Source organism: Urocitellus parryii, chromosome 15, assembly GCF_045843805.1.
Source record: "Urocitellus parryii isolate mUroPar1 chromosome 15, mUroPar1.hap1, whole genome shotgun sequence".
Lineage (NCBI taxonomy): Eukaryota > Metazoa > Chordata > Mammalia > Rodentia > Sciuridae > Urocitellus > Urocitellus parryii.
Genome location: NC_135545.1, coordinates 32,073,259 through 32,091,983, shown reverse-complemented (window position 1 = coordinate 32,091,983; position 18,725 = coordinate 32,073,259). Strand labels below are relative to the sequence as shown.

Below are 18,725 nucleotides of genomic sequence, written 5' to 3'. Positions count from 1 at the left end.
TGCAACAAATAACATTATGCAGACCCTTATGTGCATAAATGATTAATCATATGTCTTCTATTTTTTTTATGATTGAGTTTTAGAAGGGAGGTTACTAAACTGGACCACAGGAACATTTTAAAGCTCTTGATATTGCTTTCCAGTGTATTCAGATGCAGATTTCTTTTCTTCTTCTTTGTTCCTTGGTGCTAATGATCAGACCCTGGGGTGCTCTACCACTGAGCCATATCTGCAGCCCTTTTCAGCTTTTATTTTGAGAAGGATCTCACTAAGTTGCTTAGGGCCTCACTAATTTGATGAGGCTGGCTTTGAATTTGCGATCCTCCTGCCTCAGCCTCCCAGACCGCTGGGATTACAGGTGTATGACACCCCCAAACCCCTTGAAGACTATGGGCTTCTTAATTCCTTTTATCACTTGGAATACTGAGGTTAAAAATTAAAAAATAGGGGTAAAGGTGGTAGCTCCTTGGTAGAGCATTTGCCTAGCACATGTGAAACAAAGGGTTCAACCCTCAGCAGCACATATAAATAAATAAATAAAACAAGGATATTGTGTCCATGTACAACTAAAAAAAAATTAATAAAATTAGTGCTGCAATTCCCATAAGCCTTCCCTACAGAGAGAGAGAGAGAGAGAGAGAGAGAGAGAGAGAGAGAGAGAGAGAGAATATGAATCTCTGGGCAGCATCCAGCAAATTTTCCTCTATGGTTAGGTCCTGAGATCCTTTCTAAAGTATGTGAGTAGCAAAGGCAAAGTTCACCTCTTCTTTCAATAAGCTTGACCTTGATGCTGTTTCATAAGAGGATTATATAGAAGGATACTTGTTCCCAAGATCACTTCTTGCTAAACCTCAGTGATGGGGGCTGCAAGGGCCATAATAATTTATTTAAATTTATTTAAATAATTTATTTAAATTATTCTACATCCTCATGTTGAGATAACCTCTACTGGAAATCATTTTATGGATGAATATTTAATGATGTAAAGAAGTGATTACAGTGTATTACAAAATAACATAGACAGTATTATCCCAATTTTATACACATAAAAGGGAAATGCACTAAAATATCAAAAGAGAATTTTTTTAATGAATGGTAGAATTATAAGTAATTTTTTGGGTTCATTTTATATTTTTAATTTTTTTATCTTTTATTGATTTTATTTTTTTAAAATACATGACAGTAGTGGAATGCATTATTATTCTTATTACACAAATAATAGAGCACAATTTTTCATATCTCTGTATATAAAGTATGTTCATGCCAATTTGTGCCTTTATAAGGTACCTTGTTTTTCTTTGCATAACAATTCTTAATGTTCATATTTACCACAATTTTTCATATCACATTTTTCATACATGAAAAATGTGATATGAAAATATCAATTAAGTCTTCTGTTCTCATATGTATATGAAAAATATCAAATTTACCACAATTTTTCATACCACATTTTTCATATGTATATAAAATATGTTGTGATGGCGGCACCTGGCGCCTAGTGATGGTGCCTTCAGTAGCCAGCATGGGTGGGCCGTGTGAGCGGTCACAGGCGTTCTTACTCCAACGTGGACAGAGAGATTGTGCTGGACTCCAAAGCGAGAGCCGTGCTGGACAAAAGCCGAGTTTGTGCCAAAGAGTTCTTTCTGGACAGAAGCGAGAAAGAACTCATGAAATCGATCCATTTGTGAGACCCAAGGAAAAGTTCTTCACTGAAAAGAGACTTTCATTATTCCTGATCTGATGGTATCTGCCTAGAAGTCTACTTTGCCTCATAAACAAGAAATGGAGAGTAGCATCCCAAGTCATAGGACTGAGTGACATCATCACATACCTCCTGCCATGACACATGGGGAAATTCATGGGGAGTCTGGATGGTTCTCTGATCTTGCAGACTTGGGTTCTGAGAACCCAAGGACTTGTACCTGTCTGACCTGTAGTTGGGTGGTCAACACTGGAAATGGGACTTTGTCAAGCGTACTTCGTGGAAGCCTTAGGCATTCAATGGTTCCAACGGCACCCACTGTGCCTCTCCTCTCTGGTGTCATCATATTCACATGGACCGTCCCTTTGTTCTCCAGAACGACTGATGTGTATTACAGCAAGACTGCAAGTCCACCCATGACACAGGGATCCTCTGACAGATGCCTCAGAACACCACTCCCCGCAGTGGAGTTGGGCTTCCCAGGGCAAGCTGTTCAGGCTGGGGTTGGCCTCCGTGTAGCCCAAGAGTCTTCTTTACCATCCTGGGGCAGGTTCTTAGTGCACACCACAGGCAACTAACAGGACGAGACATACTGTATAAGCACAATTAAGTCTTCGGTTCTCATGGACTTTAAATATGAATGTTTGTTGGGTTGGTTGGTTTGTGTACCGGGGATTGGACTCAGGGGCTGAGGCTGGCTTTAAACTCACTATCCTCCTGCCTTAGCCCCCCAAGCTGCTAGGATTACAGGTCTGTGCCACCACACCAGGCTCTTGTTTAATTTTTTTGTACAGAAAATGATTTTAATTAACTTGCATTGGCTGTATTCCATTGGCCAAACCTAGCATGAGAAGCAGAAAAAGGGAGGCTTGTCCTGCCCAAGTTAGGAGGGTGCTGCCGTTTCTGTGTATTGGTGTGGTTTTGTTATAGTTAAGAATTGGGGGGGCTGGGGATGTGGCTCAAGCAGTAGCGCGCTCGCCTGGCATGCGTGCGGCCCGGGTTCGATCCTCAGCACCACATACCAACAAAGATGTTGTGTCCACCGAGAACTAAAAAATGAATATTAAAAATAAATTCTCTCTCTCTCTCTCTCTCTCTCTCTCTCTCTCTCTCTCTCTCCTCTCTCTTTAAAAAAAAAAGAATTGGGGCATCAATGCTATCTGTCCCCCAAGGAAGTGTTTTTCTATCTAGCTTAATTTTTTTCTCTGTTTCGTTCTTTCTCATAGACTTCTATTAAATGTTACCTTAGGAAAGACTGGAATAGTCTTCAATGAAAATATTGTTATCTGCTCAAAAAAAAAAAAAGTATGTTGACCCCCAATTCGAGTCTTCATACCTTGTTTAATGATGTCCATCACATTCCACTAAACCTTGCTGATCCCCTGCCCTCTCCCTTTCCCTCCCGCCCTCTTCCCTATGGAGAACTCATCTACTCCTCCCATGCTCCCCCTCCCTACCCCACTGTTCATTTTATTTATTTTTTCCTGCATTTTCCAAGTTTCTTGCTGTAACCGAGTGGGGAAAGGCTTGACGTTTCTCTACCAGCCTAACTTAGGGCCTCACCCTTGCTCTCTTAGAGCGACCCCTCCCTCTGGGGACATTATGACCAATGCAACCTGCAGAGGTCTCCAGGCTGGGGGGTCCCTGGGTGTGTCCTGAAGGACCAGGGACTGGTGGCTTAGATGACCCAATGAGAAGGAGAACTGGAATCTTCTTGGGGCTTGGACAGGGGGCCTTGGTGGTAGATGAAAAGGTAGAGAGAAAGAAAGGTCAGGAGAGAGGCAGAGTCTCACTCCTTGACCCCGTCTCTTCCCTGCCACCATCTGGTCACCTGAATGCACCCTGGGTGAGGAAGGAGGTGAGATTTGCGAGGTGGCAGAAGTATGAAACCCCCACTTTGCAGTTTCCTGAGACGCAGAGGTGCGTGCTTCTCTTTCTGCCTGTGTTTGGGTTTAAATATCCTCACTTTCAGAAAAATCCACTTGGTTTTTACTTCCTTCTTCTCGGAGTAGGTGAAAAAATCACTGGAAATGCTCAAAACGAGGCAGAACAGGAGACAGCAACCAGGTTCAGCATCTTCTTGAAACAAATGAGCACGAGTCTGTTTTCGACGATGCACAGTGTAAACTGGGCACCTAAAGATGTTTTGTGTGTGAATGTGCCGGGGGCCACGGGGTTTATGTGGATGGGACCAATGTCCCTATAATGAGATTTTAAGTGGATCCACCCAAGGCATCGACATTCCTTCCTTCCAGCAACAGCTGGCCCATGTCCCATTTCCACCTCGACCAGCTCTGCAGCTGGAAGCCAGTCCCTGGGCTCTCCAGGAACTCTGTCCCTGTCCCAGGCTGGCACCCAGGGGCTTCCTGCACAGCCAGAGCCCTTGAGACCATCCAGCTGTGTGTCTGGTGATGTGAACTGTGCACAAATCCATGTCTTCTCAGATGCTGGAGCCCCCACCTACATGTATGAGTTTCAGTATCGCCCGAGCTTCGTATCAGACATGAGACCCAAGTCGGTGGAAGGAGACCATGGGGACGACGTCTACTCTGTCTTTGGGATGCCATTTTTAAAAGGTAACAGTTGTGCTAGCTTCAAGCTTGTGGACAGTAGGCCTGGGTTCCAGTGTTGCTTTGGTGGCCTTGAGCAACTTCTGCTGTCCCAGGCTGAGCTTCTGACTCCCTGGAACAGGGCTGAGCTACCCAGGGCAGTTCCCAGCCTCTCTCCTGCTATGATGCGAGGAGGAGGAGGTATGTGCATGTGTCCTGAGCCAGAGTGACTCTCAGAATCCTGACCTGTGACATCAATGAGAGAGGTGGTGGTCCACCTGCAGGGCCCTCCTCTATAATAAAAATGCTGCTGCTTGATTTCTACTTTAAAAGGCATCTTAGAGTGTGCGGAAGGGTGAGGTTAAAACTGGTGATGACTTCAAATCCACTGTCATATGGAACTGTCTATGTATGTATCTAAAAGTCATCTATTCTACCTAGACCAGTAAAATAATACTAAAAATAGTAATCATGTAATATTTTTAAGAAACTTTTCACAAATGTCTTTGATATGTGAACTCAGCAGTTGCGGAGGACTTGTGACCCGCCTCATGGCTGTTCGTGACACACCAGGCGTCTCCCAGTCAGGTGACTCCTTAGGCTCTTAGCGTGTCTGATATTTTTCAGACTCTCTGGAAATGTGAATGCACACAGGAGATTAAGAAACAACCTGAGAGCTAGAAATCCTACAAGATCGAGGAAACCCCGGGGTGACTTTTGGACCTTGAGTGCGGAGGGACAGGAGAAGTGAGCAGAACACAGGGACAACCAGCTTCCCGATGAACTGCATGCCCGTGGCTGAGTCCTTTACTCAAGGGGTGTGTGTGTGTGTGTGTGTGTGTGTGCGCGTGCCTGCCAGGGACCAAACACAGGGATACTTGACCACAGAGTCACATCCCCAGCCCTTTGGATATTTCACTTTGAGACAGGGTCTTGCTAAGTTGCTGAGGCTGGCTCTCAACTCATGATCCTCCTCCCCCAGATGCATGTCCTGCATTTCCCACAAGGTGCTGCTGCTGGCCCATGCAGTCAAAGCGTTTTTTCCTTCTTCCCCAACAGGGGGCGCCTCACAAGAGGAGACCAACCTCAGCAGGATGGTGATGAAATTCTGGGGCAACTTTGCTCGCCATGGGTGAGGCTGGTGGCAAAGAGGGAGCAGGCTGGGTGGGTGGCTGGGTGGGTGGGCGGCATGGGGTGGGGCCTACCCTTTGGGAAGAGGTGAAAGTGGGAGTGATAGACCCCAGAACTGTGACGGTGGTGCGCTGAGAACTTACAGGCCGCCCCGAGAGATGGAGAGTTCTCTGGAAGCAGAGAAAGTCCAGGGGGTCCCTGAAAGGTCTCGGAGAAATGTTCGGACCACGAAGTAGCTTTGGGTAATTTCTATTTGGTTCTGCTCTCAGGAACCCCAATGGAAAAGGACTCCCCCACTGGCCAGAGTACAGCCAAGAAGAAGAGTACCTGAAGATTGGCCCCCAAACCAAGGCCGCCATGGGGCTGAAACACAGGGAAGTGGTTTTCTGGACCACGCTTAAGTCTGGGAGAATAGGACAGCTGCTTCACAAAGGACAGGAGTGTAGGGACGCCACTGGCCAGAGAAGAGAGCTGTGCATGAGGGACAGAAGCAAGAGGACTCAGGGCACAGAGGACTCCTAGTTCTGGGTGCCACCCTCCAAGAACCCCGGGGGCAAAACAGGTGTGGGTTCTGAGAGGCTGGAGAATTGTGGGATGGGCTGGGCATAGACCAGGGAGGGGGCATGTTTTCGCTGATGACCTCCATTTGTGAAATAAATGTTCTTCCTGTTATCAAATCAGTCTCTGGGACTGGAGCTAGAGATGAGACCTTCCTCCTCAGAGGGAGTCTGCAGAGACAGGCACCATCAGGAGATAGGAAGGCTTCGCTTCTGTTGGGGTAGCTCATCCTCTGGACCTGCCCAGTCCAGCAGTATGGGACCCTGGACCTGCCTCATGTCACAGGACCCCCAACAACTTCCAACAAGAGGATCTGGGATGGTCAGTGTGGAGGGTCTCCCTCCTCAATTTGGAACTCTCTGTGGAGAAGGCCAGGTGCCACGGTGAGCCTGTGGCATAGTTCCATGGCTTCCTGACCGTCCCACAGCTCTGCAGTCCCCTCCTCCACACACACAGTCACCACCCGGGCCCCTCCACGAGACGCTCCCCTCCGAAACCTCTTCTGAGCCCTTCTGTACCCTGGACCACTTCAGATCTCAGCAGTGACCTCACCAGAGCAAGACCTTGAAAGGATCATCCTAGAACAGCCTCCTTCAGAAGTTGAGGGCTGACTGCTGGGTTCTGCCAGGTTCACAAAGCTCTGAGGAGTCTCACTCCAACCCTGACAGCAGGGGACAGCTGGGTTGTCCTCAGCATCAGAACCTTCTGCACCAGAGAGCTGAAGGGGCAAGGCACGTGGGCACCCTGAAATCCAAAGGAAGACAGCATTTGGAGGAGAGGTGGGCGTGAACACTGGCTTATTTTCCAGTCGACAGGAGGAGAATTTGGTTGTCCTGTGTGTGAATGGAAATATTCTGAACGGTTTAATCCAGTGCTAAAGGCTGAATGTGGCCTAGTATGAGAGTTTAAAATCCCTGGAACTCAGCCCCAGCTTGCCCCAGACACTCACCACCCAGATCCCTTCTGACTCCAGCTGTGTGTGGGTTGTTCCCCCACGTATCAAGCAAGCAATTCTGCAGCAGCCGAGCCGCCACTAACTCAATTGGGTTCTGGTGCTGTCTCTAACAAAACTGCCCCCTCCTCCAGATGCCAGGCACGACTCCACATGGTTTTTACCTGAACTTCTTACTGACTGGCTATAAATCGGGATTCCCAAAGACCCTCTCCTTGAGTTTGATTAGTTTGTTCAAGCAGTTTACTGAATTCAGGGAATTCAGAGTGTGTGTGTGTGTGTGTGTGTGTGTGTGTGTGTGTAAAGGATATTACAAAGGACACATATAGAAGGTGAGCTAAGGGGACAGAAACACAGAGACCCTAACCATGCAGGTAGCAAAATCCCTTGAGCTTTCTTGTGAGCCGTGGGGAGTGGCCTCATCTTTCGGGACTGTAACCCTGGGGCGGAACTAGAGAGCTAAGCACACAGCTGGGTTGAGAGTAAGAGGCAGAAGAGACGCAGCCCAAGATACCCACAAGGAAAGCTGGGTTCCACAGGGACATGTCCTTAGACAAAGGGGTCAACTCACTGAGAAGCCATGGCAGTCCTCCATGTGGACACACCCAACAGCAGCGTCACCAAGGACCAGCGTGATGTCTTGGGTTTGGTCCACTCAAGTGCAGGCCCTGGGTCAAGGATTGGGGTGTGGCCATTGGGGGGAGAAGGTGACCCCAGGAAGCACTCAGAGAGGAGAGGAGAGAGACAGGTGGGAAGCCAGCGGTGTGCTGCGAGCAGCTGGTCCTCTGTCCCAGTGGGGACCCACAGAAGATGGTCCAACACAAACCCCAGAGCTGCTCCTGCAGAGGAGGAGGAAGGTGGGTATTCAGGCACCAAAGCTGTCCCTGCTCAGGAGCTGCTCCCCTGGCATGTGACCTGTCCCACGGAGAAGGCCCCGTGGGGTGACTGGTGCTTGTTGAGGGAGGCTGCTCAGCCTCTGGGAACAGCAAGTGTAAGGTTGATCGGGAAGGGCACATTGTGTCTGTTAGGCCACAGAGAACAGAGGGCCACCCAGAGAGGGGACCGGCTCAAAGCCCCCCAGAAGCCATTGACCAAGCCCCTGGGGCCAAGCCAAGGCCCCCTAACTCCCACACAGGGTTCTTTCAACCACTCTGCCCCGGGCTGACCCCTCTCCACCCGGGACGACAGACACTCTCCCCCTTGACCACGCTCTGTGGCCTGTCCCTCTGTATCTGCCCACAGTTGGTCCCCTCTCCGCTTGGCTCCGGAGTGCGTCAGGGATTGTCAAACACCGCTTGCCCCCACCCAGGGCAGCCCTCGGGGGCCCAGGGCTCTGACATGTCTATCACAGACCGTTCCCTCGCACAAAGGGCGACCAGCCAAACCTCCCGGGAATGAGTGGCTTGAGCTGTGCCCTCATCTCAACCAAGCTGTGACCAAAAAAAAAAAAAAAACAACCCAACCAGATGAAAATGAAGGGAGGGAAGGAGGGAAGGAAAAAGGGGAAAGATTGGAGACAAGAAAATGCAGAAGGGATTTAGGAAGCCAAGCCCTGCAGAGGCAGTGAAAAGTCCCTGGCACCGAGGTCCCCACCTGGCGGCTGCTCATTGGTATCACTGGGTCAGTGTCTAAGAAGTGCCTTGTCCCTGGTCCATCCTGATCCTGATTTCTGTGGTGCCGTTGTCTGGCTGGGCGAAGTAACTGGGAGATGACAAGCAACTTGCAGGTTGAAGCGAGAACTACCTTATTGCCAGTGAACTCAGCGGGAACTGAGCGGGAACTCAAAGTAGCGGGTACCCTAGCTAGCAGGCACCGCCTCTCCGCCAGACTGCAGAGGTACATATACCCAACTAATTACACACAGCTCCACTTAATTAACATACAGCAGTCAGTCATTAAGGAATCCTTACCATCTTAATGGCTTGCTGGCCTAGGCTCAGAAACCACTCCTCCTGGCAAACTGCCAGGCGCCATCTTGACTTGGTTGTGGCCCTCATCACTGTGGCCCAGGCAGGGACCTGGACATTTTTGTGGGTTTTATTTTAAGCTCATTTCTGGAGTCAAAGGGAAGCTCACGCAGGTTTCCTTTCTTACCCCACGAAGGCTGCGGAGGCTCTGGGGACTGTCTCAGGCAGAAGGACCAGGAGTTGATTCCCCATGGTAGAAGGGGCTGGTGCCCTGGGACCTGTCAGGTCTGGGTCTGGGACAGAGCCTCCTTCCCTGGCCTCACTCAGCCCCGCCGTCCTGCACCCCTGGAGGGTGAGTGTGAGCAGCGAGTGGAAGAAGGGGGCTCTCCATCTGGTCCTAACCAGCTCCCGTGCACCTCCTGGTGACCCATGCGGCCATGTCCACAACCAGCAGTTCCTTTTAATCTCCTGACCTCCGTGGAGCAGGGCATGGTTACTTTTATTGACCTGTCTCTGGGGAGAAGGGATGATCTGTCCCAGGCCCCTCGGCAGGTACAAGGAAGCAGGACAGGCACTGTCTCTTTTCAGATCCTGGTGGCTCGGGCTCCCTGTGGTCTGTGGGGGGGCCCTCTGCTCACTTGTATTCATCAATACAAATAAAAGAAGAGCTAAGGTAGCTAGTGACCAGAGGTTTTCCTGTTAGACGTGAGCTCTCTGGGGTGGGGACCAAGGTCAGATTTATCTTCCTGGTGCCTTAGCGAGTAGTTGTGAAGCCAGAATTAGACCGGCAGTCAGGGTAGATAGGTAAATCGAGTCAGGTCGGATCCAGGAGGCCAATTTTGAGTGAGTCTGGAAAGTTGGAGACTGTCCCCTGAAGGATTGAAATGTTAATTCCTTCCTCCACCCTTATCAAAACCTGCCCCTGCTCCAGCCTGTTACTAAGGTAACCTGTCTGGGAATTGCCCCTCCCTACGTGGAGTAGAAGCTTGTTAATTAATGGATCCTGCCTTTCCCCCTTTGGCCCACCTGGTTCCCACCTTTGGGCCACCCTGTCAAGCATCCCTGGGCTCAGTCACACACAGGAAGGAGAAAGATCAGGGGAAGAGGGCAGGAGAACAAAGAAAGCCTAGGACACATAAAAAGGGCAGAACACCTCACTTCTGGGGGTACCAGGAACCAGCTATGCCCCCCTCCCTGCCGGGAGAAGTCTATGGGACCTCTTTTGGAAGAAACCCTGCTTGATATGCCTGCGGGGAGCAGGACTCATCACCCATAATCGGTGGTATCAGTTGACCATGGAACTAGACGTACTGAAGGACAAGAGGCCAGCCACATAGTTCTGTACACAGAGAAGGGAACACGAGCCTTTGAAGATCTGCCAACCATGCCTTTGAGCCCTAGAGTGATAATGGTAACTAAAAGTGATCGAATATCTGTTACATACCCTCGTGATAATTTTCATATTAATCCACAAAATCTTCAGAGCAACCTCTGTGGTTATACTTGGTATCATCGCCACGAAATTCAACACGAGGCCCAAGAACACTCAGCTCACCAGTGACAGACAGGACCGGCTACTTTACCTGCTGTGCATAAATAAAAATGCAGGACCCCTTATTTTGAAAATTATTTATTTATTATTTATTTATTTATTTATTTATTTATTCTAATTTGTTATATAGGGCAGCAAAATGCATTTCAATTCCTAGTACACATATAGAACACAGTTTTTCATGTCTGGTTGTACACACAAAGTAGAGTCACACCATTCCTGTCTTCATACATGTACTTAGGGTAATGATGTCGATCTCATTCCACTGTTTTTCCTACCCCCATGCCCCCTCCCTTTCCCTCCCTCCCCTTTGCCCTATCTAAAGTTTCCTCCCACACACACACCCCCACCCTATCCCCATTATGGATCAGCATCCTCATATCAGAGAAAGCATTCGGCCTTTGGTTTTTTAGGATTGGCTAACTTCACTTAGCATAAAGTTCTCCAACTCCATCCATTTGCCTGCAAATGCCATGATTTTATTCTCTTTTATGCTGAGTAATATTCCATCGTGTATATACACCACAGTTTCTTTATCCATTCATCTACTGAAGGGCATCTAGGTTGGTTCCACAGTTTAGCTATTGTGAATTGTGGCTGCGTCACTACAGTATGCTGTTTTTAAGATGGCAAATACAGAGCTTTAAACCACCATGGATCCCTTGGGAGAGCCGGGCCCTATGACTTCCAGGTCTCATGACCATGAAGCTATCCCTGGTGACAGAATTGGGATGAACCTGGGGCCGGGTCCTTAAGTGCAAAACAATCCTACCTTCCTACCCTGAACCTTGTTCGAAAATCCTTATCTGGGCCGTCTGGATCCCCAATGTCAGAGACCTGATTATGACAGAGGGCCCTGGCCTGATTAGTGGTTCTCTGCTGCCCTCTTGTGGTAAGTTTCCATACAGCTGCACCTGCTTCGGGAAACAGGACCACAGCCAAGCCAAGGCTCCAGGTAGCATCACCAATACTGTTGTTATGCCTGTGCTGACACAGCCAGGGACAGCATAGGGGCTGGCTTCTTGCCTATTTCAGCAGCCAGGGTGCTAATCATACAGAGGCCTGTGAGTGATAACTCCCTAAATCTCATTTCTCCTTCAAACTGATATTAATGCCCTCTGGCCCAATGGTTTCCAAGACAGAATTAAAATCCAGTTCTGGGCACCTCCAAATTGCTCAGCAAACTCTATGTCCCATTTCTCTGCAAATGAGCAATTCTTCACCTCTCTCTTAGGGCTGGTCATAAAGGAGGAAATGCCAACTGCTTTCTTCTCTCTTCTCAAACTCTCTCTCTCAATACCCCACCTCCTACACCAGATGCCCCAGCAGACACCAACTGAATGTCCCACAACTCACTTCCATTCTGACACCATCTACCAGGAGCTAGAGTCAGATTCTGGGCATTCTGGGCTCAGTCTCACGAGACCTTTCCATGTCAGATGCCAGACACGCATCCCAAGCCTTCACTGTGAAGTGGGTTCATGGTGCACTGGGTACCAACGTGTCTGAGGCTGGTGGACAGACACCCTGCTGCAGCAACCCACAGGAGGCAGGTCCACTGCTTACATACAGGCAGCAAGAAACAACAGAAACCGAGGACCGACTTCAGGCCATTCCCCAGGAGAGCTGCCCGGGGCACCTGGAGTCCTGCCTGTGTGTGCCACACTGTCACCACAGCTGGACGCATCCTGCCTGGGTCTCATACCCTGGGGCATCATGACACGGCTAAACTGTTGAGGGGTGTCGGTTCTGGCAACAGAAGGTGTGGGGAGGGCCATAGAACGTCCAGGACCTCCCTGGGAAGCCTGACCACACCAGCAGCTCCACGTGCTCAGGAACCCGGACACTCCCCAAGCCTTGTCCTGTGGATTTTTTTCGGAGGCTTTCATAAGTAGGCACGACTGACTCCATCTGGGGCAATAGCTGATCAACTCAACCTCCAGCCCCTCTCTCCTCCCTGGAGGTCCAGGGGTGAGGCCGAAACTTCCTGCCCCCTAATTACATGATTGCACCCGCCTGGCAAGAAGCCCCTACTCTGGGGCTACCTAGGAGCACCCTGTTATCAGCCCTCTCATTAGCATATAAAAAGACACCATCACTTTAGGAGTTGCCAGGGTTTCAGGAGTTGTGTGCCGGGAAAGGGGAAGGGGGAGGCAGAAATCAAATATATCTCTTATGATGTCACAGTCCACCCTCTGTGTCACTCTGACTAGGGACCACTTATGGGGAAATAATATACAGCTCAAAATACACAGGCACATTACTAGACTTTCTGTGGTCATGGATTCGTCCAGTCCATGGTCATGTCACAGGCAAATGTCTCGGGGGACCCACCAGCTGGGGCTGGTCCAGACCAGCAGGACGCCCTAGGTGGCCCACAGATGCATCAACTAAATACATGGTTCTAGGTTTGTCGTGTGGAGGTCACTGGTGGATACACCATCTAATGCCCAAGTATAATCACATCGCTGTGCAAATCTGAAACCCTTCAATGGCTTCCTGTGCCTCCTAGAGAAAGTTATCCCCTACTATAGCATAAGATGCCCTTCATCTTCTGGATCTTACTTTCTTCATCTATTCCAACCTGAAAATGGTGCAGGCTCTTTGTGCTTCATGCCTCTGCGCGGATACCTTTGCAATTCTCCTTTCTTAGAATGTTAAGACTCACCTGTTAGGGGGGCCCTCTGACCTCCCCAGGTGGGGCTCGGTGCCTGATTTCTCTGCAATGTTATGAGATGGCCTGTCTCACTCATATCTATAAGACCTAGTCACCCACGGGGGGGGGGGACCTTCGGTATTCCAGATACTCGCCTGGCACTGGGTAAGCAAGTGGTTGCTACCTCTTGTCCCCAAAATTGCGGATCCCTTACAAGGTCTCATTTTAATAAATGACCTGGATAGGTCTCAGTCCATGGTGCTGCCCACAGGGTCCCTCTAATTCTCAGATACTGGAAGTCACAGAGAGGGAGGCAATGACCATGTCCTCCCTGTGTTGGTTGCATGGCTCCCCTGGGGAAGCCTGATTCTGTGCAGGGCAACCGTGTACCTGCCCAGATTCCTTTATAGGTGACTGCTGCCACATGACCCAGGTCTGGCCAATGGGCAGGAGACATCCGGGTGGGGTCCAGGAAGCTCTTCCTCTCCAGAGTGCAAGGATCCTACTCCTGCCCTTTCTCTTGATTCTCTTCTTCCTGCCTGAAAGATGACCCTATGTCTGCAGGGAAACCCAGGTGCTGTGGACATTGGCCCAGGAGCCAGAAGGAGCCCAGAGACTTGATGAGTGTTTTAGGCAGCTCCAAAGTCATCCTGAGCCCTGGTGCCCTCCAGCAGGAGCCCTTGCTAAAATCCTTCTCTCCAACCAAGCACACTCTCCCTCTTCTCCCGGCAGACCACACCTCTCCCTGACCCGTGGCCTGCATGTCACAAGAGAGCAGGAAAACCTCACTTATTAAGAAATCATAGTTACATCTGTCACAGTCACTTGTCACCCTTGTGTGCTGATAGTGAGCCTGGGCACAGTCTGCACCAGGCATCAACAACCTGAGGGCACAGTGCTGGGGCGTATTTGGAAAATGCCAGTTGAGTTATTTTCCAAGGGAAATTAGAGACCTTTATTCAAATGGAACTCTCTGCTACTAAGTGACCTAGCTGTTATGGTTTAGATATTAGGTGTTCCCCAAAAGCTCATTTGTGAGACAAGAATATTTGGAGGCAAAATGGTTGGGTTAAGAGAGACTTAACCCATCTGTGAATTAACCCCTGATGGGATTACCTGGGTGGTAGCTGAAGGCAGATGGGGTGTGGCTGGAGGAGGTGGGCATTGGGGGTGAGCCTTTGCGGTATATATTTTATATCTGGAGAGTGGAGTCTCTCTCCCTGTTTCCTGGTCTGCGCAGTCTGGCTGGGCACAATTCACAAGTCATGTGTCAAGCAGAAATGAACTTTATTTTTAGAACACACACGCTGCACCACACTAGCTCTTCAGGAATTCCCTCAGAGCCCAACTGCCACCACCGGCTTCCGGTGAGCCTCTCAATCCCCACTCCTCCCGCTCTTGAGGCTGATTGGCTGTGTCGTGTGGGCGGAGCCAAAAGAGTCCCCCAATGAGCAGCTCCGTGGTCTGAAAGGGCAGGGAAACAGCCCAATGAGCATCACCGCAGAGGATCCAATAAGCTGACAGCTGGAAGTTTGCTGGGGCCCCTTTGGCTGTGGCTCTCAACATCTCCCCCTCTCTGTTTAAACAACAAGCTTGTGGCTTAGGGACCGTGCCTACCTTAGGTTGTCCAATACTACATATGGTCCTTACCCGTCATCAGATGAGCTGACCTCAAGGCGTCAGCCTCCTGTCTTAGGTTGGTACCATTGCAATTGGATCTTACCTGTCATTGACTACCAGTCCAGCATACAGCCACACCTGTGGATAGGCCTTTGTACCAGCGGGGAGGTGAGGTTCTTTGCCTCACCTCTGTTGACCCCCAAATTTTAGCTGAACGACCGTCACAAGCAGAAGGGAGGAGGATACACCAAGCCAATTGATGGCTCCTTTTAGAAAATTTGTACCACTGATGACACCATCAGCAAAAATACCCCAACACTACCACAAGTTGCTGCGCCAACAGATAGTTCACAATGCATACAAGTGATACATAGTCCAGGCAAGTTCTGCAAGCAGTTCAGTGATAGCTATTGCAGAAGCTGTAGTTTGGTTTTATCTTTGTCTTCACTGGCACTGGGATGAAGATAGGAATTCTGGCAATAATGGCTAAAGAAAAAATTATGTAACATTCCAGCAGCACTAAAAGAAAACAATTTTCTGAACAATTTGCATTATCCTGAACAGAATTATTAAATATAATGAAAAGGAAAGGTGAAAGTAAACAAACAGATCTGTTAACCTCCTTTTTTGTTCACATACTAAAACAGTCCTCAACAGCTGTTTACCCAATTTAAATTAAACCATTTAAATCACATGAATAAGAAAAAAAAATTTGGATCCATTTTTTCATGAGTGCTCGTCATATATGATATATGGACATATGCACATACAAACATACAACATAAAACACAAGTGTGCACACATAATATAATACATACAACACATAACATAATAGTAAAGGCCTTGTAACTTTTTACAGGTGAAATCTCCATTGCAATGTTTAAAAACTCCATAGTCAAAAAATAGAACTGATCAGCAAAACATTAACCTAGGTCTGTATGAGCTCAAAAAACAAAATAGAACTTCATGATGTGGGAAAGGGCAATAATAAAATAGATATTGGAAAAAAAATCCTGATTTCATTAGCCTCCAGGTGTGGGAGAACCACTGTTGAAGATGTAAGGATAGCCAAGCTGGAGTTCTGGATATCAGCTGATATGGATTTAAGCCAAATCATCTTCTTTTTGGTCTGTAGAAATTGAGTTAGTTAATCTCTTTGGAATCCAAATTGGCTGCTGTTCTCCCTGTGGAAACACACAAACAGGCCCCCGACTCCAGACAATCACTGGGTCAGAACCTTAGTTAATCTCTCTGGAATCCAAATCAGCTGCTGTTCTCCCTGTGGAAACACACAAACAGACCCCCAACTCCAGACAATCACTGGGTCAGGACCTTTCCATTGTCCTGTTAGAATATCCTTCCAAAGTACCTTGGGCTTATGTACATTTTTTGGACACATATGCCTTTCCGCAGCACTAAGCCCTGATGAATTCAAATTTTAAAAGTTTAGAGTAAAAATGGATATTTTAAGTTTATCTTTGGGGGATATATACCTCTTCCCAATTCCCTCTTTTTGCTTTAATAAGTACATTTTAATAGTTTGATGAGCTCTTTCAACTATGCCTTGTCCTTGTGGATTGTATGGGATTCCTGTTATATGAGTAATGCCAAATGATGAGCAAAATTGTTTAAAAGAGGTAAGAGTATAGCCAGGACCATTATCTGTTTTGAATCTGTTGTTTTGGAACGCCTACAGTGGCAAAATTTTGTAAGCAATGAGCTATAACATCTTTAGTTTTTTCTCCAGTATGAAGGGAGCCCATCAAAAATCCTGAAGAAGTATCAACTGTAACATGCAAATATTTTAATTTTCCCAATTCTGGCTAGTGTGTGATGTCCATCTGCCAAATATGGTTAGGTATCAGTCCTCTAGGATGAACTTTATTTTTAGAACACACACACTATGCACCACAGGAGCTCTTCAGGAATTCCCTCAGAGCCCAACTGCCACCACCGGCTTCCCACAAGCCTCTCAACCCCCACTCCTCCTGCTCTTGAGGCCGATTGGCTGGGTCGCGTGGGTGGAGCCAAAAGAGTCCTCCAATGAGCAGCTCCGTGGTCTGAAAGGGCAAGGAAACAGCCCAATGAGCATCACCGCAGAGGAGCCAATCAGCTGGCAGTTGGAAGTTTGCTGGGGCCGCTGTGAGCCAATCAGTTGGAAGTTTGCTGGGGCCCCTTCAGCTGTGGCTCTCAACACTGGTTGCCATGTGAGCTGCTTCCCTTTTCCAGACTCTTCCATCATGATGTTCAGCCTCACCTCAGCCTGAGGAATGGAGCCGGTCTTCTACGAACTGAGACCTCTGAAACCGTGAGACCCCAGATAGACATTTCATCCTCTTAAATTGTTCTTGTCAGGTGTTTTGGTCATAGCAGCCCCAAAGCTGACTAAACACTAGCAGAAGAATTCCTTTTATCCTTAGCATATTGTAGGCACTTGGATGTACACATTTGCATGTTTTGATTTAAAATATGCATGGAAATTATCTCTCCTTGTAAATAAGTTACATATATGTCTAAATAAAGGGTGCCTTATGTATTCGTCGTTGATGAGGGTTTGGAACTCTCCCTGAGGACCAAGGAAGACGGGTGTCTCAGCGGCACAGATGGGAACCACACCTCCTGGATTCAAACCCTAGTTCCAACAACTCCTTGGGTCTCAGTTTCCCAATCTGGACACGGGAAGCCTTCCTACCCCGCGGGGCTCTTAGGGGGACTCAGCGCTGGTGTTTGTGAAACAGTAAGAACAGCAGTCGGCACCCCAGGAGCCGAACGATCCCTCTGCCCAGTCGTTGGCCTTGTCCAAGGTGCTGACGTCCTCAGGTCTCTGTCCTCCTGGGAATCTGAGGTGTGTGTGGCTGCGGTTTGGCTCCTCTCCGCCACTGGAGTTTTTGAATAAAGCCAGGCACACCGTGGGCCATTTTGTTTTGCAATTCCAAACTGAAAATGGCTGGCAGGGGGTGGGGGTCGGGGGTGTCCCCTGATGCTCACGGATGTCGTGTCGCTGACCTGAATCAACAGCCTGTTTGACATACCCTGAGTTGCAATGTCCTTGAAGGACCTCAGCTGTCACCCCCACCCTGTCACTCCTCCCAGGGACAGGACTTGGCTACTGTGGAGTGGCTGGAGACTTGGCCTGGGTTCTCTGGCAGCTACCAGAGCTGCTCAGGGTGCAAGAAGAGGCGTTTAGTGGGGTCCTGGGAATGGGCTCAGGGTGGGCAGCAGGCAGAGGCCCCGTTACTAAGTGACAATGGCTGTGCTAGGGCTGCGGTGGGCCTCCCCTCTGCTCCCCTGAGGCTGCTGTCCCAGGCTGGGGCTCTGGGCTAGAGCTTGGAGCCTCAGAGCATGAGGGATGCTCTTCCCCTGGCAGCCATCCTCTGTAGCAGAGCCCCAGGCTCTGTGGTCCCTGGGAAGGCCAAGACCACGGCCCTCACTGGGACCATCTCTGGGGACTGGACAGGGGAGGCCTTCATGGATTCCCTGTGCCCCAAGCCTTACCCTCACACCCTGCTATCCTGGCCTCGCCCAGCCCCCTCCCCAGCCTGGGCCCGACAGAGCCAGCAGCTGACAAGCAGAAGCCAGTTAGTTGCTGGCTATTTTCGGAGTCTCTGGCCACAAGTGCCTGTCTCTGCACCTCTGGGTTGCAGATGTGGTCAGGGCCAGCTTGGTATAGTGTCTCCCTTGTCCGCCATCGAGGGGGCTTGCAAGAGGCCAGGCCCAGGGAGCCAGCATTTGCTGAAGGTTGAGCCCCGCCCCCAGGTGGTCACAGGCGCTCAGATCCAGTGAGACTTGGGTTTGGCTGCCCAGACCCAAATTTGAGCCTCAGCAGCACCATCCTAGATAGGAAGAGCCAGGACGAGAAGGGAACAGAGCTGTTCTGGCCACACAAACATGGAAGTCACCTGAACACGGGCAGAGTTGGGCACGGGGAAATTGGTCACTGCATGGCTGGGATGCACCCAACGTAGGACAGCTGAGGGTGCAGCAAGTCCTGTCCCCGACACACAGTACTCCCAATCCTCCCGTGGCCCATGATGTCCTCCTGTCACTCCCCTTTGTCCATGAAAATCTGAGGCAAAGGGAAGCTGAGTAACTTGCCCA

At 49.2% G+C, this 18,725-nt stretch overlaps 1 protein-coding gene across 1 annotated transcript in view; it reads left to right on the top strand.

Moving 5' to 3' along the window:
* Window positions 1–5,904, top strand: part of LOC113185243 (liver carboxylesterase 1-like) — a 30,371-nt gene extending 24,467 nt beyond the window's left edge. Inside the window, exons 12-14 of the mRNA XM_077792822.1 lie at window positions 4,147–4,278; window positions 5,311–5,383; window positions 5,652–5,904. Coding sequence (XP_077648948.1) covers window positions 4,147–4,278; window positions 5,311–5,383; window positions 5,652–5,904 — 458 coding nt within the window. The remainder of the gene's footprint in view (window positions 1–4,146; window positions 4,279–5,310; window positions 5,384–5,651) is intronic.
* Window positions 5,905–18,725: the final 12,821 nt, after the last annotated feature.